At 50.8% G+C, this 23,785-nt stretch overlaps 1 protein-coding gene across 6 annotated transcripts in view; it reads right to left on the bottom strand.

The window, feature by feature from the left end:
* Window positions 1–23,785, bottom strand: part of Jakmip1 (janus kinase and microtubule interacting protein 1) — a 126,563-nt gene that overhangs the window by 62,131 nt on the left and 40,647 nt on the right. For 4 of the 6 annotated variants that reach the window (XM_048784153.1, XM_048784152.1, XM_048784154.1 and 1 more), the window contains exons 2-3: window positions 8,386–8,651; window positions 1,712–2,206 (exon numbers count right to left, since the gene is read on the bottom strand). In XM_048784153.1, coding sequence (XP_048640110.1) covers window positions 1,712–2,206; window positions 8,386–8,514 — 624 coding nt within the window. In that variant the 5' untranslated portion in view covers window positions 8,515–8,651. Of the gene's footprint in view, window positions 1–1,711; window positions 2,207–8,385; window positions 8,653–23,785 lie in introns of those variants that run through there. The other 2 variants (XM_048784155.1, XM_048784156.1) reach the window with 2 other exon arrangements.

Here is a 23,785-nt window from a genome sequence, read left to right as displayed (position 1 = left end):
CTGTTCTTTCAATTTCTTCTTAAGACAGAAGCTTAGATGTTTGGTTTCCAGCATTTCTTCTTTCTTTATCTAAAATGTGTTTTCTTCTCTGGGCTGACTTAAAGGCAACCTACAAATTTTGAAATGCAGACCATTTTGATTAAAGTGGACCATATTCCCTTGAAAAGAACCATGCTCAACAGTTGGTTGCAATGTGGTTTTATGTCAGTTTGGTTCACGTTGGTTAATCATGCTACTTAAATCCCACACATCATCATTCATTTTCTCATCTTCATGTTCCATGGCTTGCTGACAGAAATCTGTTAATCTCCAGCTAAACTGTGGATTTGTCCATTTTGCCTTTTAGGTTTGCCACGTTTTTCTTTTATACTTTTTGAAGTTTTCTTAATTGACCCTTAATGACTAAGAACTGTCCCTGCCTAGCAGCCTTTGAAGAGCAGCAGCTGTGGCTCCACACCACCTCATAGCCATGGTCTCAACAGGTCATAAGGTGAGCAAGAACATAAGCAAGCGGAGGGCCTCAGTTTTGTATAGGACATGATCTAAGGTGTGTGGCTCTGCTCAAGGTCTCCAGAACAAATGGACCCTCAAGTTCACCAAGAAAAGGGAGTCAGCACATTCATGCCAAGGAGGTGAGAAGAAATGGGCAATATCCTGGCTCGGGAAGAAAGCATGATGACCTTGCCAAAACAGAGAGAGGCGCTGTCTTTGAGGATCGTTAAGTTCCCTTTTGCCCTGAAGTCTCTGGCCTCAACACAGTCTGAGTGGCTCTATCTTGGTCAGCGTCTGCATGGTATGTAGGTCCCCTCCTCTGATGCTCCACCTACCCTGAATCTTCCTGAAGATGCAACCTTGTAAACACTGTCCTTTGTCCAGTTGGAGAACCCCACTTACTTAGCTCTTCAGCCTCTTGCACCCCACAGGGTCAGTCAAGTGTGTTGCGGGGCAGGCTGGCCATGCCTGCCTCAGGGCCCCTCCCTCACCATGCTCTGTCTCCCATGTCAACAAAGCTTATCTACTACCTCTTGGCTCACTGGATTCTCACAACACCTCAGAACTCAAGAGAATATTCAATGGAGCAAACCGGCCTGGTCAGAGGGCTCCTCTGGTTTCCACTTTCATGCCAACCCTGAGAGGTGGAAAAAGTCCTAGTCATCTCAGTCCCCAGCAGAATCTCTGCTTGAGACAAGACCCTCCTCCTCCCCCAGACAGATTGCCCTGAGGAAGGCTGCGGGGACTTTCAGTTCACCCCAGAAAGGCTCTTTCTTCTAGACCTCATAGCTTCGCAGTTTCCCTGATTTCTTTAAAAATCTGATTATTTGCAACAGGTTTTTCCCAAGCTACTGCAACAGCTAGCTGGCAGGCAGACTCACCTGGGCAACCGGAGGTGTGGCCAGCTGATAGGTAATTAAAGTAAATTAGACAAACGCCTGTGCCTTCACACACATCAGCGACAACACTTTCTTACCATAGCCCTACCCTATCTGTAAGCCTTAACCTCCAGATGAGGACACCAGCTGGGGGGGGCGGGGGTTGATGACCGTCCAAGGACCACACCCAATGAGGAGACCTGCACCCCAAAGCCTCCTTACTGGCCTGGGTTGGTGGGGACTTGGCTGCAACCCCAGACCCTTAAACAAAGTCAGAGTGTTGTGGGTCCTCCAAACCCCTCCGGAAGCTGTGAGTGGGCGTGGGGTGCAGGGCGACGTACCAGCCTGCGGATGTCCCGCTCGCACTCGCGCTTGATGCGGTGCACCTCCTCCTGGTGTGCCTGGTAGGCAGCGCGCAGGTCTGCCGCCTTGGTCTTGTCGGCCTGCATGCAGTTGCTGAGCGCCTCCTCCGCCTGCTTGCGCGCCGCCTTGAGCTCCAGGATCTCCTGCTGCAGCCGCTGACGCTCGCCGTCGAAGGCTCTGCGCGCCTCCTCCCGAGCCTCAGCCAGCAGCGCGGTCTTGACCTTGTCAGCCGCGCCGTCGCGCAGCACGTTCAGAGTGGCCTGCAGCCGCTGCAGCTCGCCCTCCTTGATCTTGGCCGTGCGGGCCGTCTCCTGCTCGTGCTGCCGGATGAGCACCTCGCGCAGCGCCTGCAGCTCCTTGGTCTTCTCCTCGTGCAGCTTGGCCTTGAGCTCCGAGATGTAAGCCGTGTGCCGCCGCTGCTCCTGCTCGCGCTCCAGCTTGGCCTCCTGCAGCCGCTCGCGCAGCTTGCCCACCTGCAGCCAGAACATGAGAGTTGGCAAGGACACGGGCAGGGGAGCCGGTGGTGCCCGGCCACAGCCTCCCACGCCCCTGAGACCCTCCCAAGTGCCCACCTCCGATGCCCCCTGGGCCACTCAACCGTGCTAACTCTTCCCCTCAGCCCCACCGGGATCTGTCCTACTAGGTGACTTCTGAGATTTTTCCTTGGAGGGAAAACCGCCTGAGGATGTTGGAAAGGGGGCCAAGCATGGAGACCCCTTCATCCTGGAACTCATGAGGAAGGACACGCCAGCTCTCCCCAGGCTGAGCAGATTCCAAACCAGAAAACCATTCCCATGGCCCCTGTGAGAGGCTCCGACCCAAAGAAGAGAGGGCAGAGGTGGCAGGGAGGGAAGGGGGAGGCCAGGCTCCTAGGGAGGTGCGCTCTGGCTGGGGCCTCTCCAGGGCACCCTTGCCTCAGGGGCCTGGACTCCTGAATTGCTGGCTACAAGCCCCTTCTGAATCTAACCCTCCAATCAGCCATTTGAAACCCTATTTGTAAAATGTGCCCAGGGAGTGTTAAGAAAACCCTCATTGGTGCTTTTCATTTAAATACTCTGGTTCCACAGAACCCTTTATTAAAACTCCATTCCAGGTAAGGGCAGGCTTGGGGCACTGCAACCAGCTGCCTCTGATGAATGGGCTGCTCCACAGAAAATGGCAGCATTTCCCCCACACCACACCTGGTCTATAGCACCCCGTGGTAAAGTTAATTATAAGTGAGTTTGACAATGTCATCTGGGTATCAATAAACCCTTTCTTGTAACAGCAGGAAAAGAAGCACATGAAACCCCCCAGGCAAACCCAAGACCCACGTCTCCTTCCATCAAACACACGAGGCAACCAGTGGTTCCCTGACCCGCTCACGTGAGCGCTGGAACCAGTCCTCCTGATGGACTCAGTGCTGGGGCCAAGACATTAAATATTTCCCTGGTCATGGACAAAATGCTTCTGGCATTTTTCTTTCTAGAAGACCACATACATGGTCCTCACCTCCCTGAATAGTGTTGACAGTGCTCTGGGATCAGAAGAATAATACCCCTTTAGATCTGGATCTACTATGATGAGCTATTTCCCTGAGCAGATTACTTAACCTCTGTGATGGTCAACTTTCTGTGTCAACCTGACTGGGCCATAGCACCAACAGTCATTTGGTCAATTATCACCCTAGATGATGTTGTGAAGGTATTTTTTGATGAGATTAACATTTACACTAGTAGGCTCTGAGTAAAGCAAATGGCCCTTAACTGCAGATGGGCCACATCCAATCAGTTAAAGATCTTGGGAGAAAAGACTGATGATTCCTCTGGAAAAAGGAATTCTGCCTCCAGACAGTTTCAGACTCCCTGGACTGCAACATCAGCCCTGTTGGAGATTCTAGCCTACTAGCCCGCCTACACACTTCAGATTTGCCAGCCCCCACTGCAAAAGACAATGCTTTAAAAACATCTCTCTCATTCTGTATATTATGTGTCTACCTGTGTATACATGCATATGCTTCTTTATTTAGAGTAACAGAACACGTGTGTGTATGTGTGTTCTAGTCTCTGAAGAACCATGACTACACAACCTCCCAGAACCTTGGCTTCCTGTCTGTGAAGAGCAACATCAGCAGCTGCCTCAGAGGATGCTGAAAGGAGGGACGTGGAGAGTCACTGGGGGATACATGAGCATTGTCATTGTGCTCCAGAGTTTGCACATCAGGTGTGAGCAAGCCCTGGGGTGAGTGTCAGGTAGAGAGGGTGTGATTTGGAAGGCCTGCAGTAATGAGGATGTGTGACTCCATCCTGCCCTCTGCACCTGCAATACCCGGCTCAGCTCAGCTGGCACCTCCTGCTCCTGCCCAGGCAGAAACCCTCCCAGGCTGCCCCACCACACCTGTGCAAAGAGCAGGATGGAGTCACACACCTTCATTACTGCAGGCCTTCCAGATCACACAGGGTGCAGGCTCACTCTTCTGGAACTACGATGTGTAAGTGTGCAGAACAACTAAGAGAGTGGATGAAGAATGGGGGAAGCCGGCTTCTCACTGCTGGGAGTAGGGGGCTCCAGACAAGAAAGAAGGGGCTGGAATGATGCACATGGCCGTGAGCTAGTGTTGGGACATCAGCAAGAACTCAGGTTTAAGTTCATGCAGTCACAGGTGCCACATGCAGAAGCATTTACAGATAACGTGTATGTACACGTAGCACACCTCTCCTAGCTCTTGGCTGAGAGGGTCTAGAAGAGGGGCACTCCCATGCCTGTGAGCACACCAGTGCCCAGATCCTGCTGTCTAACACCATTCTCCCATAATTGGAGCCAGGGCTCCCGGGAGAAATGGCAGATTCCAGGATGGGGGCGGGAAGTATGCAAGATGAACACCATAAAATAAGAGCTAAAAACACAAACAAAATCAACACAAAACCTCCACAATGATGGGGGTATCACAGGTACATAGGCACCACAGCCTGAGCCACAGAGCAAAGATGCTGTTGGTTTATATCCAGAATGCAGCCCACGTATCCATGAGTCCAGACTGACACACTAAAATGACTAAACGTACAAGAAAAATGTAAAATAGAATAAGCAAAAAGAAAAAAAAAAAGAAAAAGAAATCCTCAGGAGGTCCATAGTACTTAAAACTCAAGCCTAAGTCCTCCCCAGCCCACAGGACTGAGCCTTGTGCTCCTCTGATCCATCTCCTACCCTTGGCCGTAATCATCTGGCTCCGGCCACACCACTGCCTGCTGCAGCCTGGACTCCTTGAGATACGCCTTTGGCATGCCTCTGTCTGTTCTTCCAGCCCACCCACCACACTTAGTGGCACCTCCCCTGAACCCTTTGCTGACGACACCTTCCAACAGGCCACTCCAGAACCCACTGCTGTCCACCCCTGCTTCTGCTGCTGTTTCTTCTGGGTATGTCCCACCACTCAGTTAAAACTACAAGAATCTCCTGGTGTTTGTTCCCTGCGCAAGCCCCAGGAGAGGACCCGGAGTCACTGCATTGCTGCTTCTCAGACAAAGATAGGTACACAGCCGGTACTTGATAACTAGTTCAGGACTGAGCTAAGGAAAAAGTGGAAGTTTGAACCACTGGTAGAGGTCACAAATAACAGCCTCCCTTACAGCCTCCACAACAGCAACCAGGAGTTGTGGGCTCCCGCCCCAGATGTGCCCCAGTTTCCTGCAAGCTGGCCCCTCATCTGGGGACCTCCCCTCACCTTCCCTCCAAACTCAGCAGGGCAGGAAGGCTTCCTCAGTCCCAGGGTCAGCACCTCCCTGGGCTCCAGTGCCCAACACAATCTACTCCATCACTACTCAGGATATACCCAAATACCAAGCCTTCCCCCCACCACCACAGAAGCCAGCAGCCTTTGAGGACAGGCTGAGATCCAACTCACTTCTCACTTCAGATAAGTGCCTGGCCCAGCACAAATCCAGATCAAAGTGTGCTGGTCACGGCGAGAATGAAGAAATGCCCAGCTGGTGAGGGGCTGTGGTCTGGCACACTTGACCCTCTCTTCACATCACCCCAGACGGTGGGCCTCTCTAGGTCAGGAACACTGCCCCACTGGCCTGATCCTCGACTGGCACTCAGAAGGCTCGCGGGTGTTGCTGGACACTCGGAACTGCGTGAACACCTTTCGCTTCCACCTCCAAAATGGCCACTGTGAAGCCTCCACAGGCCCTTTCACTCCGCAGGTTTCCTAAGAACTTTGATGCAGCGTGCCCATGCTGTGCTGCCACTGGCTCCCCGGAATCCTGCACCACCCTAACTGAGGGCACGGGCTGTTCCGCAGTCACTGCCAAAGGCATGTCACCCAGCCCGGGCACACAGCATGCACGGAAGGCCAAAGATGAACAGATACAGTTACCACACTCCCTTGCCCTGCAGTGTTTAATGGGTCCTTTGTTAAAATAATGACACTATAAATGTAACACTGAGTTATTATTAGATCATACAAAAATAACACTTAAATGTAATTGTAAAATTTACAGTTATGCTTTTGGAAACAGCCAGAGAGAGCACACTGCCAAATTCTTTCCGAACAGATATTCTCCAATATCTGACCGGATGGGTAAAGTCCTACAGAGGAGGCCACAAGGGGGCTGGATGGAGAACTTCAGCAGGCAAGATGCGTTCATGTGAGAATTTCCTCGTGTCCCAGAGGGAGGGGGGCAGCCTGGTGACAGGGGACTCCCACAGGTCTGGCCTTCACCTACCAGCACCACCTATAGCTGTGCTGACCTGGCAGAGGGGCTGAATTGGACCCCACTCCGTCCTGACACTCAGAACTTTAGGTGACTATATTGGACATAGAGCCTTTAAAGATGTAATCAAATTAAAATGAGGCCATCAGGATGGCCTCTAATCCACTCCAACTTGTGTTCTCATAAGAAAAGGAGATAAGGACACCAACACGCAGAAGAAAACCATGTGGGTCCACAGGAAGACGAAGACAGCACAGCCAAGGAGAAGGGTCTCAGGAGGTGTCAGCCCAGGACACCTGACCTCAGACTTCCAGCCTGCTGTGGTGACACCATAAGTCCCTGTTTATTTAAGCAGCCCAGTGTGGCACCTTGTCCCTGCTGGCTGGCAAGGTAGACTCAGGCAATATACCTGAGCATGTCACCTCTCCTTCTGAGCCCTAACTTTCTCACCTACAGAGACAGGAAGCCACACCTGACCATACAGGTCACTGTGAGGCCATGACACCTCTCAGGTACAGGATGCTGTCTACATGGCAGGCCCAGATGTTAGAAACAGGCTGCCAAGTGAGAGCAGGTGACGGACAACCTCAGGCCTTATACTGACTGTCATACTCTTCCTCAAATGGCCCAGGAAAGCAGACACATTAGAAGCCCTCCATTTTACAGATGGGAAAACTGAGGCAGGGGCAGTTACATGGCTTCATGGTTAGGCAGCAGACTTGGATGTGCAGTTTTCCCCACAGCTGCTGCTGCTGCTTCTGTACACACAGACCAGCCCCCTGCAGCCTGGGCACTCAGCTCTCAGCTCTCAGCCCTAGAGGATCCCAGCAGGTGAACCCCTCCTGACTGGCAGGATGTGCACAGGTCAGCACCACCAGCAAACACAGCCAGAAGGGGCTACTTCACCAGGTCCGATCTCTTGAACACCCAGGAGTAAGGAGGTCTGCATCTATCCCTACACTCCCGAAGCCAGGCCTTCCTCGCTCCCTCTCCAAGTTGACCCAAGTCTCTGCTCTCTATGCAGCCATCCTGACCTGGGAATGGAGTCAGGGCCAAGGCCAGGAGTGGCCCCCACCCCTACACTCAGCAGCTGCCTGGGCCCCAGTGCTTCTTAACACAGGCACCAACTGCAGTTCCCAGGCAGCCACCCGCTGTGCTCCAGGGACTTTGGCAGGGATTTGGTTTAACCTTCCAAAGGCCAGACCCTCAACATCTCAAGCCACCCAGGTACAGGCCCAGTTGTCCACCCTTTCCTGTGCTCACAGAGCCCCTGGCTGGCTCTGCCCTCAGATCACCCAAGTCAGAGCCATGCCAACAAAAATGACCAGGGCAGTGCCTGGGCAACAGACACTGACAGGGCTTTTTATCACACCTGGGATCTTTATGACAACCTTGAACTGGGCAGTAATTCTCATGCCGTGTGCAAGCTGAGGATGCAGAGGTTTGGAGACCTTAGGTCACTTGCCCAAGACTGTGAAGCCAGGCAGGGGCCAAGCTGAGGGTGGAGCCAGGTCTGTGGGATTGGAAAGCTGGGCTCCTCCCTCGTGGGAGGTACAGGCCACACATAATGGCTCTGCTCTAGCTGTACTCCCACAGTCTACCATCATCCAGCCAGCCACTGTCCTGAGTGGCTCCAAGGCTCAGACCTGCCCTGAGAGCACAAAACAGCTCATGGTATGGAGCAGGCCCCTTCCAAGTTCTTCACGTGGTACTAAGTCCTGACAGCAACCCACTGAAGCACTATCATCACCCTGTCTTGCAGGGAAACTGAAACATGGGAAGTCACACAGCCTGACAGGTCCCATCTGGCACTCTATGTGGCTCTGAGGGGTAAGTTGAGGCCCAGAGAGAAAGAGGGACCCAGGGGAGGGGCCCATCCTGCTCCAGCCTGCGAACATGCCCTCCCCACATGTCCCTGGCAATATCATCCTCTGAGTGTCACCACCCAGCCCTCTCACCTTGCTCTTTTCCTGCTGGAACTCGATCTGAATGTTGGTCAGTTTGGCCCGCAGCTCCTCATTGGCCATCTGTACTGCATCCGTCTCCATCTCGGGCTTCTCGCCCTTGCTCCGGCCTTTTTTAGACATGCTTCCTCTTGGGTTGAAACTCTGAGATCCTAAGCTTCACGCCCGCCCACCTGCAGGCACAGAGACCACCGCCCCCGTGCTAGCCAGTCGAGCAGCGTTCAATTCATCCTCCATGTAAACCACCATCACTTGGGATCCTAGGGGAAGGAGGGAAGGCGAGTTAGCAAATGAGATGGGAGTGGCATCCCCTGACAGCTACCACCTGTGGGCACAGCACCTATCCCCACTGGAGGATGTCCTCCACTCACAGGTCTGACCCAGTGCTCCTCACATGAACTGCTCCACAATCACTTGGAAGCTGTTAAGGGCAGAGTTCAATATCCCTGATAATCCAACTTGAATCTCTAGCAAGCTCCCCAGGTGGTGTTTCCGGGTGACCACGTCTTGCATAACTTCACTCCAGCATAGCCCTCATCAGGACAAAAGGACCCCATCTTCACAACCTGTAGATCTTGGTCTCAGACCTCAGTGAACATGCATCACCAGAGTATTTATTTCCAAATGCAGGTCCCAGGCCACCTCAGAACTTGAAGCACAGGGAGTGGGAGGGTCTATGGAGTCTGCATATCCCGTCCACACTCCCAATACTCGTGAAGCAGGGTCAGAGGACCAAACTTTGAGAAATGGGTTTAGACCTGGTAAGGTTAGTGGTTTCTCCTCTACGAGATAGAGGGTATCACCAGTATCACAGACAGGAAAACTGAGGCACACACTGGCTGAGAGCTAGCCATGTCACACAGCTAATGAGAGAGAGAATAGTGGTACCCTGATCAAGGTCCACAGCTGGAACTGGGGGAGCAAAAGCTGTACCCTGACTCCCACCTCCAAATTCTGCACTAATGCGGCCACACTGCTGGCCTCAGCAGTGCACCACAGTGCCACTTTCCCTCTCCCTCTCCGTGCCCTGCTGTGCTTTCCATGATAAAATGTATGCTTACTTACTTTCTATTTTCCCTAGGATGTAAGTTCCAAGTACACAATACCTGGGTCTGTTTTGTTCCTTGCTGCCTCTTCTGTGCACGTAAAAGGCTCTCCATAAAGACTTGTGGAATGAGTGAATAAATGGCTCAGTGACAACAGGGAACAATCATGAGGCACTGAGTGTGTGCCAGATCCCAAGACAGGAGCCAGGGATCCTGTCCTGAAGTCCTTGGCACCCCTGATGAAGTAGGTTAGTTATTAGGTCCTTACAGATGAGGACATGAAAGCAGAGAAGTAATGTAAGCCACGTTCAGCCACACAGCTAGAGGGTGGTGGTGCTGGGTCAGATGGCCTGGAGAAGGCAGGGAAGATCAAGCAAGAAGACTGTAAACAGAGAAGAAGAGCCAGGGAAGCTAACAGGAAGCTCCTCAGGCCAGAAACTGGCCACTGCATTCAGCAACAATGGAGTCACTGGGACTTCAGTTTGTGGGTGGGGGCTGGGGAGAGGGGCATAAAGCACGGGACATGGCTTCCAGGAGGAGGTGGGCTGAGGCCTCATCAATGCCAGTGCATTGGGCAAGCTGCAGATGCCCAGTGCTGCAGGCCACAGCCCCTGATGCAGCACAGCCTAAGCAGGCAGCCCTGGGCACAGGGAGCCATGCAGACTAGGGAGCCTGGAAGGCTATGACGGAGGCCACCTGAAGTGAAGGCGGCTCCTCTCCAACAGGGACACTGCTTCTCAGTGCCCAGCAGGATCACCCAGGAGTCACCAGCATCCCCATCCCTCACTCCAGAAGGAGGCATTCTGTCTTCAATAAGCATGACCTCCATCAGCTTTGAGTGCGCTATAATTGGAGCTTACTCCACAGTTCATTCCTTGGCCCCCTGACCCGCCTGCCTTCATAACCACAGCAGCTCTCAGAAACCAGCTTCTGCTGCTCAGGTGCACCTGCCACCCTTGCCCTGATGAGGAGGAAGAAGTCAACAGAGCAAGCGGCACCTTTTTATTCCACCCTGGAACATGCTCAAGGAACTGACTCGAGATAGTCTGACATGACATCTGGCCATCCATCCCAAAAGCACAATGCTCAGTTCCCAAGAGTCAGTAAGTTACATCAAAGACCTGATAGCAAACTCCAGACATTAATCTAGGGAAAGGTTAATGTCACAAGACCGAAAAGGGCAGGATACAAAGCAGAATATAATTTATGATTCCAATTTTCTATGATACACATATTGGTTCATTCTTTTTATTTGGTTACAAATATTTACTGAGCACCTGCAAGGTGCCAGGCCCTACCCCCAGGGATACAGTGGTGGCTACTCGATGGCCACATCTCCAAAAGGTTATAGGTGATATTTGTTTTCTTCTTTATACTCTTCTAGATAAATCCAAATTTCTATTTCTACTACTTTCAAAAGAAAGCAACGTAGTTTTTTTTTTAAAGGAAGATATTGTGATTTGGATATGAAGGGTCCCCCAAAAGTCCCTGTGCTAATGCAGGAATGTCTGAAAGGGAAGTGAGTGGATTGTGAGAACTGTAACCTAGTCAGAGGATTAATCTATTTGATGGATTAATAATTGGAATGGACTATCTGGGTGGTAAGTGTAGACAGGTGGAGTGGGGCTGGAGGAAGCCGGTGACTAGGGCATGCCCTTGGGGACTGTATCTTGTCCTTGGCTCCTCCTTGCTCTCTATGCTTCCCCCCTGCCACGAGCTGAGCAGTTGTTCACCACACACCCTTCCACCACGATGTTCTGCTTCAGCAGTGGAGTCAGCTCACCACAGACTAAACCTCTAAAACCATGAACCAAAATAAACCTTTCCTCCCCTAAGTTGTTCTTGTCAGGTATTTTGGTCACAGCAATGAAAAGCTAGCTCAGAAGGCAGGAAAACACCTGCACTTAGTTGAGAAGGACACAAGGAAAGCACTGGGGAGAAAGCAGTTGGGCTGCGTGCCCGCGGCAGTGCCGCTGACAGCCCGCGTGAAGCTGCTCAGCTCCACAGGCCACCAGACATGGCTTCAAGTCCCAGGGCCTGACTATCTCAGGGTGGCTTGGAAGGAAAAGGGGGGGAAAGCAGCAGAAAGGCCACTCTATGCCTGCTGTCCCCACACCACTGTCAGCCATGGGAGGGCAGGACTTGACCTTTATCTTGGTATGCCCACCTTTGCCCAGCCCAAAGTCCCAGCTCAATGTTCCCAGGACAAATAAACTCCCAGGAGCTGCCACTAAGACTAGAGCTCTCAACAGCATGTCCTCCATTTATGCCAGCACAGGACTCAGTGCTGAAATGAAACGGAGCAGGAGCCGAGGCCGTCCAAAATTCTGGGCCACGCTGAGCCCCAGGCCACCAGCCCAAGCCACAGGCATACCATGGCACAACCAGTACCACTCGACATCCCTATCATCAGCCCCAAAGCCGCTGAGCATTCAAAGTCCTTGCCTGCAGGAGAACACAGGCTGTTCTTCTTCCTGGGCTGCACACCATGCCATGACCTGAACCGAGAGCACATGGCCCACTGCTGGCAATGAGCCCACCAGAGGCTCAGCAAGGCACAGTGGAGAGGAACTGCTCAAGGACACAGGAGGAAGAGTCATAGCCAAGAAGAGTCACTCCACAGGAGACACTGAGCACCTAGCCCTCATGCTGGCCTGGGGATGCCACAGAAGACTAGAGTAGGTCCCAGCTGTCACAGAACTCCCAGTCGGGCCACACAGGCCACCTCCCGCCTCTACACCCCCATACTCATCAGTGGTCATCCATCCCCTCTCCAAAGTCCCTCCAGTGACTCTGGAAACCCCTTCACACTCCCCTCAGGCAGCCACACTTCAGAAAGCACTGACCAATCTCAAGATAAAAGGAAACCCAGCACAAAAGGGCCCCTCAGAACTTCTGCCCTGAGCTCCTTCGGGTACTCAGAAGCCCCCAGAATGAGTTCTCTCCTTCCCACACAGAGGAGCCCTTTAGAGACTCCAGCCACAACTCCTCCCCAACACACACACACACACACACACACACACACTCACACACACACACCCCTCTCTTTGGGCAACAAGGCATGAACAGTGAACATCTGATGAGAACATAATACTTATCAGGCACATGACAACCCCTTCGGAGGATGATCTCATTCAATCCTCAGGACATCCTCCTCTGAGGTGGCATGTTCACCTTAAAGGTGAACAAACTGAGGTGGTCAGTGATTGACCATGACCATACAGAAAAGTGTCAGGCTGTGGAGTCAGACAGATGCAGTCACCTGTGATCTGTGTAAGGGCTCTGACTTCTCTGCGCCTCAGTCGCCTCATCTGAGGAACGGAATGGCCTCTTTTGCTGTGGCACAGTGCCCAGGCCATCGGTGTTCCACAAGCAGTGACTCCCCAGGGCAACAGGGCAAGGTTTTCCAAGTGTGTGGAGCTGGCGGACCAAGACTGCATGCAGCCACGGAGCTCAGAGGGGACAAGGAGGACAGAGGGAGGCAAAGGGAATCTTCACTGGCTGGTGTCCTAGCTATGGGAAACCTGCCTTCCCCACAGGAACCCAGCAGGTTGTGAACGTGCTTCTTCAAGGGGAAAGAAAAGTGAGTGGACCCGTGCCCAACCAAACCCAGCTCAGGTGAGCTGACGTAGGAGGCATAGGCCTGCCTGCGCTTCTCGCTGGTGCTGCTCCCCACACGCACCCCCCAAGCCCACCTTCCACCTGCCAAATCCTCTCTGGATCCTTCCTGCCTCTCCTTAGCCTTGCCACCTCAGAGTGGATGGGTCCCTGTTCCTCCTTCCCCCAACCATCCACAAGAGGGCGCCTCCCAAAGCAAAAGTCAACCATAACCTACCCCTGCAGAGAAAATAATAACCATATAAACAACCATGGTAATAGCAGACCACCTGCTGTGGCCCCAGGCCCGAGGGGAATGCCAGCCCCACAGGGGAATGCCTTGCCTTTCCCCATGCCCCTCGTCCTGGTGCCTGCTTACCCTGCTGAACTCCTCTCTGCCATCTTGTCCTCTGGAGTCTCTAGAAACAACCAGAGTGCCTGGGCCAGTGCAGCTGCTCAGTCACATCCAGAGCCCTCTTAGGATGTCTAGTACTATGAAAACATCATATACCCCACTTCCACATGCACCCCAATGGGCAAAGTTCAGGACACACAAAATCCTTCAATGGACACAGGTTTCCTTAGTCCTTGATACAAATACCACTATCCCACCCCATCCCACCTCCTGTGCAAAGCCAAGTATAACTAGATAAGAACTGGCCCGTGTGTGGATGCCCATGCCAGCTGAACCCCTTCAATATTTCAATATGGCCTCAGCAAAGTGGTAAGATGCTGAGCATCAAGGGCCTTGGGCCTTGCTCTTGGATAAACAAAGCTGTCCGAAGACCACAGATTCTGAGGTCCAGGGAGATCTTGGCTGGCTGCAGACACCCTTCCATTGCTCATTTCACTCAAGACTGCTGCAGCCTCCCACATGGCAGGCACCATGCTTGGCACAGGGACTGCCCGTGGGATGCTGATGGCCTGTCTTGCTCAATGCTCCTTCCTGGAGATTCCTGTCATCTGCTCTTTCAGTATCTCCATATATAAATCAAGATGAAATAATTTCTGTGGCAACTTAAATATGGCCACAGAGGCTACAATGAGATTTCTCAATGGTCACCACTTTTGTCCCTAGAAAAGTATATAAGATCAATACATTTTCTGCTTTTGCTGGCAGCTTCACCTGCCATCCACACCTGCCACTGTCACCCCAGCCACAGAATCAGCAATCTCTAAAGCTCAGGACCATGCAAAGGGACACAGATGACACAGCAACAACAACAAAAACAAAGGCAAAAGCATGGTGTGAAGAGGCAGAAGAATCGGAGGCAGATTCAGACACAGCAGAGACAGAGGAATATCCGCCTGGGGCTTAAAACAGCTGTGACTGAGAGGCCAGAGGCCCCAGTGAAGGAACAGACAGGCAGGCAACACGAGGAAGGATGGAAATTCTCAGAAAGAATAAAAAGACATGCTAGCCTCACAGAAATGAAGCTCCCCTTGAGGGATCATTAGTAGACTGGACACAGAGAAAGAGAGAGTGGGCTTACAGGCATGTGGACAGAAGGTTTCCAAACTGGAAAGCAAAGAGAAAAATGACTGGAAAAACAGGGGACGAATATCCCAGGACTGGAGGATGACCACAAAAAGTGTGGTGTACACACAATTAGACTACCAGGAGGACAAGACAGAACCAAGGGAATATCTGAAGCAAGGCTCTCTGAGAGTTTCCCCAAATTACTGCCAGACTCCAAACACAGATCCACAAAGTAGAGAACCCCACACAGGATAATGCAGCGACGACCAAACAATCCATACTTACGCATGTCATTCACACCACAGAAAAACAGAGATGAAGAGAAAATTCCCAAAGAAGCCAAAGAGGGAAAAGCACCTTACCAAAGAGAAGCACAGAAGGAAGACTACGAATGTCATCAGACTTCTCAAGACATCATGCAAGCAAGAGAGAGTAGTGTGAAATATTTTAATGTTTAGAGAACAACAACAGCAAACATCAATGTAGAATTCTGTATCCTGTGAAATTATCCTTCAAAGGTGAGGAACCAATAAAAACTTTCTCAGATAAGCAAAAATCAAAAGAATGTGTTACACATGCCTGCCTTGAAAAAAGCTTTTGAAAGAGAAAGATGCATGGTCAAAAGCTCAGACCTAAATAGAAGAAAAAAACAAAACAAAAATACAAAACTTTAAAAAAAAAAAAAAACAAATCTACATAAAGGGAGGAAGATCTTTAGAGAAGGGGTAACTGAAGGGAAAATAAGTTTTTTAATTTTTTTATCATTAATTGATTTAGCAGGTAATAGTTTGTTCAAGGCAATAAGAGCAACAATGTGTCCGATGATTATAGGATGGATAAGTGAAATGGACACAGCAATGCTACAAGAGGGCCAGGCAGGATACTTTGTTATAAAGTTCCTGCACATCACATGAAGTGTCATGTTATTTGAAAGTGGACCTGGACTAGTTATAAACGATATTGCAAACTATAGGGCAACCACTAAAAAATTAAGATGTGCAACTGATATCTTCAAAAGGACAGAAATGGAAATATATTAAAGCCACAGAAAGCAGAAAGAAAGAGAGTGGAAGACAGAAACAGTGACAAAGAACAGGGCAACCAACAGAAAACAATAATTAGCACAGCAGAGATTAACCCAACCCTAGAGGTTATCAGTGTAAATGTTGATGGTCTAAATGCAGAGACTGTCAGAGTCAATCAAAAGACAAGACCCAACTATTTGTTGTCTACAGAAAGCACTGAATTTTAAGACTGGCATGCACAAAGCCAGCCAACTTCTGCACATTCATAGTTAATTAAGGGAAATGAAAGCATGAATTAATTCCCAGCCACTGCTAATCTCTCAGTGTTGACACAAACTCTAAACTACAACCAAAAAAGCAAACCCTACTCCTTCTGATTAAAGAAAGATCATTGTAATAAATTCAATGAGTTATAAAAATTATGCTCAAGGAGCACATTTTGAAACAACGCAGCCCTAGAGAAGACAAAGAAATTATAATAATGTATCTAAATGAAAATCACAAAGACAAAGCCCAAGCTGGGAAGAATTCTGAAGTTAACCAAGCAGAAACTCTTCTTACCCTGTGCTCCTACGCCTTTTATGAGCAGGCCTCCACTCCTGCTCACTGCCATTGCCAGCATCTCCCTCGGATCATGAGGACACTGGGACTTGGGGCCACAATTCTCTGTGAAGCTTAAAGGACACAGGACATAAACATTCCATCTCCATATAAAAAGCTGTATGGTGTAGATAGGAGGCGTCCCCAAAAGCTCACGGGTGAGACAAAGCAGGAAAGCTTAGGGGTGAAATACCTAGGTTAGGAGAGCCTAGATCTCATCACTGTGTCAATCCTCCACAGGATAACAGGGGGTGACAGAAGGCAAGCGGGGTGTGGCTGGAGGAGGGTCCCTGTGGGTATGACTTTGGGGTATCTGTTTTGTGAGCTGAGCTAAGCTTTTCTCTGCTTCCTGCTGCCATGTCCCCAACTGCTTTCCTCTGGCCATACCCTTCCACTATGAAGTGCTTTCTTGCCTCGGGCTCAGAGGAATGGAGTTGGCCATCTATGGACTGAGACCTCTGAAACTGTGAGCCTTAGATAAACTTTTAGTCCTCTACATTGTCCTTGTCAAATCTTTTGGTCACAGCAATGATAAAGCTGACAAAAACAAAAGCCTACAGCAAATACTTGTACTCTGAGAGGGAGGGGAGGAGGGGAAAAGGGAATAAGATCAATGTTAAACCCTGTTCCTTAAGAAGCAAATAAAAGGATCTCAAAGAAACCAACCCTTCCCTGCCTGATGGAAGCAGATTCACTGCCCTCTGAAACTCTGTTCCTTCCCTGGGTCTATTTTCCAGCCACAATTTCAATGCCCATAAGTAAGTGGTACGTGGTGGGCAGAGGGAATCTACTTTACCAAGTTTCTTGCAGAGATCAAAGGTCTGGGACCATTATTTCCCATCAACACTACATTTTCTGGCCCCTCCACCTCTACAAGTGTGTTCCCTGGAATGTGCTCACCAAATTTCCCATAGGGTTCCCTATACTTCCCAGAGGGTGGCGTCATGTGACTTGACCTGACCGATGAGATATGTGAGTTGTCGTGACTTGTGTCACTTCTGGGCTGCATTATTTAAAAGCCTGCATGACTCTTCCCTTCCCTGGTGCAGAGCCTTTAGAAGCCATGTGTTGAGGTAGCGACAGGTCCAGATCCCTGGAGAGAGCTAGGCCCTGACTCACCCCCCATAGGAGAGGCCCAGCAGTCCTCTGCCAGAGAATGTGTGAACTAGAACTGACTTTTCTTGCTCCCTTTGTTACTACAGCTTACTCCTCCTGGATTGCTCTTCCTCCTCTTTTCCCCCTACCCACCTTCTTCACAATTCTATTGGGCCCTACCTCCTTAGGGACACTTCTACTGATGTCACTTCCCCACCCCCTAAGTGGGCTGGAGCTTCCCCTGCACTTCCACAGCCGTACTTCCCTTTCTCACAGCCTTAATCACATGGCCTTGGTACTGCCTCTCCTGCCTGTCTGCCCACTCAGGATGGCTGCTCTGTTACAGCCAGGGCTGTTTAGCTTAACTACTAAGAGCCTGGTTCTGTGCCTGCCCCAGAGTGAAGATGGCTGTGAGATAGATTTACACCTGTCCATCCGTGTGGCATAGCATCCACCAAGGCCAGGGAAAGATGGACAAGGCACACTCAGTCATGCCCTCCCCTCCTCCTCCATCAGAGTTGCAAGCCCAGCAGAGGTGGGATGACAGGTCCGTAGATAACCACAGCCCAACTGAAAATGGTAACAGGAATAAACAACTGTGGACCAGAGGCAAGAGAAGTGCCTACCAGCTGGGGGCTCCATGCAGAGGACAGCATCTGACCTGGCCCTGGCAGGAACAGCAGGACCTCGCTCGACAGGAAGGATGGCAGAGGCAGGGCTGATGTGGTTAGGTTTGGGGTAACCAGGGCAGCGCTGCTCAGTCTTCCTGGGGGCCACTCTTCTCCATTCTCAAGCCAGGGTATTAGAGGCTGAATTGTAAAACCCTAGCCCCCAGGACCGTAGAATGTAACTGCATTTGGAGACAGGGTCTTTATGAAGGGAATGGGGCCAGGCACCGTGGTGCATGCCTGTAATCCCAGCCACTCGGAAGGCTGAGACAGGAGGATCGTGAGTTCAAAGTCAGCCTCAGCAACAGTGAGGTGCTAAGCAACTCAGTGAGACCCTTTCTCTAAATAAAATACAAAATAGGGCTGGGGATGTGGCTCAGTGGTCCAGTGCCCCTGAGTTCAATCCCCGGTACAAAAAAAAAAAAAAAAAGATAAAATGGGGTCACTAGGGTGCACCCTTATCCCACCCGGTCTTTATGAAAAAGGAGACTAAAACACATATATAGACGACCAGGCAAGGACACAGGGAGAAGATGAACATCTGCAAGTCCTGTTGACACCTGATCTGATCCTTGATCTCTGGCTTCTACTCTCAGAATTGTGGGTAAACCCTTTCCGCCGTCGAGGCCCCATCCTGTGGGAATCTGTTATGGGAACCCGAGCAGACCAACACAAATGGGATGCAAGCTGAGTGGACTTGCCCCATCCCAGAGATGGACACCTGCCAGGCCCAACCAGGCACAGCCCTTAAAAAATAAAAAAGTCACCATATAACAGTACTCTGCAGACCGATATGATCTTGTCTCCTGCATGGCATGGCACCCATCATCACCCTGGGAAGCTGTCTGCTGCCTCACTTTCTGTTTGAGAAAACAGCGCTGAGACCAGTCAGGCTGGACTTGAACCCCATCTTCAAAAGCCTGTTGCAGGGTTCCTCCCAAACCCCATGCCAACAGAATAGCCACTTCTCACTAACATCCTCAAATTGTCACCTAACACCTGGAAGACTGGGTATGGTGGGGACCTTGAAGTGAAGGAGCAGCCTTCAGCCTTACAGAGATGCTCTGAAGGCTCCACGCAGCCCTGTGGCTAGACCCCAAACATCAATACCCAGGAGGACACCGAAGCACTTGTGAAAAATCCTCTGGGAGCAGGAATTAGGGAACAAAGCTGCAATCATAGGCCTATCAGATGTGCTCAGTGTCAGCAAAGTGCAGTCTGCTTAGCCCTCTCTGGGCACTGAAAGGGAGGCCTGTCTTCCATAGTGTATATGTGAGACAACAAGGCGCTACTCCAGTTCATGTGGCCAAAACCAGCTCCTGCCAGGGACCCCTCACTCCGTGGTATGTTTCTTTCCTTCTTCTCTTTGATGGTGATTAGCACCAGTCAAGACCCAAACTAAGGTAAAGAATTAGAATTCTACGAGATGGGAGCTGGGATTGTGGCTCAGAGGTAGAGCACTCGCCTAGCTTGGGCGGGCCCGGGTTCAATCCTCAGCATCATGGGAATAGCCATTCAGTGCCGAGGCAGCTAGAGTGCTGGTGGGAACCAGGCCCTTCTCCCAGCGGGGCAGGAAGCTCCTGTGGCTCACTCAGGCCTTCCAGGGGGCAGCACTGCAGGGGAGTGCACTCTCTCCCTGGCCATGTTCTCATGACCCAAGGAAATGACCACAAGGGGGATCAAACACATTCCCTCAACTGCGGGGACTGGAGATCTAGAAACCACATTTCCCAGACCCCCTTAGGACTGGGGTTCTGCACTTGACTTAGGTTCCATCATTCTTTCTTACAGGCTTGAACCCAGGACAAAGGGGAGCCAGTTTGGGGCAAGGCGCCATTTGCTGGTGTGAGCCGGAAGGTGTGAGGGGCTCTAGTGTTCTACCATGGCTTTCTCATCCCTAGCTTGCAGCTAAGGCTGGGGTCAGCCCTGGGACAGGCTCCTGAGCCCAGTCCCCAGGGGGGCACAGGTGGCAGCTCCTGAGACGCCAGCCCTGGAGTGTTACCCTGGGGGTCACTCCTGGATCCAGCAGAGTCCTTGCCCTTTCACTTTCCAACCACACTGCATTACATCCCACTGTTTACAGTGGCTCAAAAGAGCAGCTTCTGTTATCTGCACCTGAACACAAGCAAAAGCTGGGGTACCCCAGAACCTGAGTAGAGTTAGATTTAAATTTAATGAAGGAGCAGAAAACAACTATTTTATTCAAGCTCTCTACAAATAGACCCTCTATGCACCTACATGCCACTGGTGGAAGTTCCCATGCTAGAACCTCAGAACCACTGCGGAATGGGGAGTGCTCTCAAGAGCCAGCTCTGGCCTCAGGCCAAGTCAGAATCTTGACTCTACCACTTGTTGGTTGTGTGACCCTAGGGCAGATGACCTGTCCTCTCTGGGCCTCAATTCCCCCTGGAAAACAATGAGGAAATAATACTAATGTTTCCCTCACAGGGCTGCTGCAAGCACAGTGTGAGTCAAGGCTAAGGGGTTCCCTGAAGATGTGGTCTCTGTGGCCTTGACTCCTAGGCCTACTGAGCTCCCTCCTGGTGCTTCCTTCTATCCAGAATACAGCTCCCCACCCACCCCTCCTATTTGTCCTCCAGTGAGGTCAGTACAACCAGACTCCCACACGTGTGCACACACACACATGCACACACAACAGCAAATGCCAGTTCTGTTTTCTTCTGGGCTTCTCTGAAGTCTGGGTACGCTTGCCTGAACTTTAACCTGCTTTGGGCAGTTTCACATGGGCTCAATGATAAGACTTCATTATTCAAACGGCTCCCACCCCAGCTAAGTACTACTGAAAATCTCAGCATCAAAAGGGCATTTCAATGACACTGAGAAACTTCTTGGTATACATTACAGGTGAAGCTATGCCCCCATCAAATGCACGTGTTGAACTCCTAATGTGATGTGATTGAAGAGCACCTTTAAAGATGTGATTAAGGTAAACTGAGCTCAAAAGAGTGGAGCATAACCCAACAGGACTGGTGTCCTTAGAAGAGATTAGGATACAAAGGCAGAGAGGGTGTCATGCAGAGAGCCAGGCAGAGGTCTGGGTGCTGCCTCTACAAGCCAAGGGGCCCAAAGCCTGCACAAAGCACCAGGAGTGGGCCTGCAGAAGGCCCTCCCCACACCTCTGAAGGGACCAGCCCTCCACTCTGGTATTGAACCTCTGGCCTCTCATCTCTTTCTGGTGCTTAAATCACTCAGTCTGTGGCACCATTAGACAGCCCTAGGAAACTCAGAAATTCATTAAGTAATGAGAGCAGGTAAGAAATATTGTCCCATTTTTCTTTGAGACCCATTTCATACATACAAAAAGAGGAAAAACCCCCAATGGAGCAGAACAAAGGCTAGCCACCATCTCCAGCTCACACCTGCGCTGTCCCTGGCTGTCTTTTCCTTTTTTCCTTTTTTTTTTTTTTTGGAGGGGGGAGGGTTGCTATAATCAGCAACACACATCCTTCCACATAAACCCAGTGCACAGGCGATGATGGGCCCCAGCAGAGTGGCTGGCTCAGGGATACCACACCCACTAGGTGACTGGGGTGACTGCCAATGTGCCCCAGGAAAATCTGCACTGGCAGCCTTCTCTGGAAGAGAGTGGTCAGCCTGCTCTGTCCACACCCAGCACTGAGGTTCTCGAGCTCCCTTCAGCATGTGAAGTGCCTTCCGGTGGTGTGGACTGGGGGCCTCTGCTAGGGCAGCGTAAGTCCACTTGCAGGGTAGTGGCGGAGACCAACATCAGTGACTCTCAGGGGGCCTTTGTCACCACTATGTGAGTTTTAATCTCCTTTTCATCTGTCTTCTCCAAGACATTTTCCACAATGAAAATGAAACATCTGAAATGCTTTTACATAGAAAACGGATTAGACATGCCCCAGACAACTCAGTAGAAGAGCACTGCTCCCACCTGGTGGAGTTCTTTGGTTATTAAGAAAAACACAAATAAGCAATGGCAATAAAGATCATTAATTTCCCAAGGTCAACTGCAGGCACCTGTCAGGGTCATTTGTGCTCAGAGCCATGCCTGGCATACAGCAGACACTCAAAAATGGTGGCCTCTTTCTTACCCTTTACAGAATCAAAAACAAAGGTTCAAAGAGGATCTTGCCCAAGACCCCCAACCTAAGGAATGCAGAGCCAGGTGCACAGGACCCATCCTGCCTGCATACAGCAGGCCTGGGCCTACCCTCACAGCCAAGGGGGCATACGTGAGGGTGGTAACCTGATCGCTCATGGAGAACAAGAAGCAGCTACCGACATGGAAAGCAGTACTAAGCCCTCCCTGCATCGCTGCTTTGAAAGTGAATACTGAATACATTTCTCAGGAAATGAGGGCACAGTACATCACTCCCAATGCCTCGCCTCTGAATGCCCCTTCTCCATCATGCACCCAGGAGACAATCCTTCCTCTGAACCACTATCAGCTTCCATACCTTGGTCCACAGAAGCCAGCAGGGAAAAGCAAGAGCTATTTCTGCACGGAGTAGAAAGCTTACCTAGGGGCCAGGGACAGCCCTCCTCACCACTGGCACCAGACAGTGTTAATGGGGAGACCCTCATCACTCCCGCCCTCAGGCTCCAGGAAGAGAATGCAGCACTTGAGGTAACGGTAAGGTCAAGTGTTGTGTGGGTGTTAGCCGCCCTTTTCTCACCTTAAAGGTCAAGATGCTCCCTGAAGACACTTGGGAGAACACAGAAAAGGAAAAGGAAAGGCAGCTCCCTCCAGCCCTGCCCGCACGCTGAGCGTGCTAATGCTGGCCAGGCTGCTGTTCGAGAGATGGTTTTTACTTGTCTTTTAGACTCAGGCCTATCAATCATGGTCTAGCTGCCTTCCCCATCTCATGTCATAAAATCAGCACTTTGCAAGCTAGTCTGCGGAGTGGTGGCAGATGCCCCCTTGTCCATTCCTTGACTCAGTCTGGGTCTCTCTCACCCTCTCCATTCAGTAGGGGATGACAGAGGCCTGTGGGGGGCCAGCAAGCCTTGCTCCCTCCACTTCTTGGCTATGGCTCTAGCGAGTGCCTCCTCTCCTCCTCTGTCTCCTGGGGTGGCACTGAAGGAGAGAAGACCTCTCCGCAGGGAGGGGAGAGGCAAAGGAAGAAGCTGCATCACCATGCCAGCCTCAGTCTGCTTTGGACAAAGCACCAGCCCCTCCTGCCTGCACTTAAAGGGCAGCAAATCTAGTGTAAATTGGCCTTAAAAGCCTTAGCCTGTCAGCCATTCCTTTCCAGCTCAGATGAAACTGTAATGCCACAAAAAAGAGCTGAGCATTGTAGTCTATTAAACATATGTCATAGCAGACTCAAGAAAAACCCAGGCCTAATGGCTCCATGGGTGGATTATACCAAGGTTTAAAGAAGAATCAGTACCAGCCTCTTCCAAAATATGAAAAAGGAAGGCACCCTTCCCAAATTGCTCTGAGGCCAGTACTGCACCAACGGCTAAACAGGCAAGTACCGCGAGAACAGAAAACCACAAACTAATAGACCCAATGAATAGAGATGCATAAATCCTCAGGAAAACACTAGAACAGAAAACCCTGCAACATACAAAAATAAATATATACCATGACCAAGTGGTATTTACTCCGGGAACACAGAGTTGGTTTAAGATTGAAAAACAAATCCAGGTATTATACCACGTAAAGAGAGTAAGGGACAAAAACCTCACAATCTTATCAACAGGGGCAGAAAAGACATGTGACAAAATCCAAGAGCCTTTCATGATAGCACTCAACCAACCAGGAAAGAAGATAAGTGCTTCCTCAAGCCAGCCAAGGGCTCATGTGGACCGGCCACAGCTAACACCATCCCCATGGGAAGAGATGGAAATCCCCCTAAGGTCAGGAACAAAATGAGAATGTCCCTCTCCCCA

The sequence above is a fragment of the Marmota marmota genome, unplaced genomic scaffold (assembly GCF_001458135.2).
Source record: "Marmota marmota marmota unplaced genomic scaffold, marMar, whole genome shotgun sequence".
NCBI lineage: Eukaryota > Metazoa > Chordata > Mammalia > Rodentia > Sciuridae > Marmota > Marmota marmota.
The sequence above is the reverse complement of the archived record's forward strand: the minus strand, read 5'-3'. Positions and strand labels throughout refer to the sequence as shown.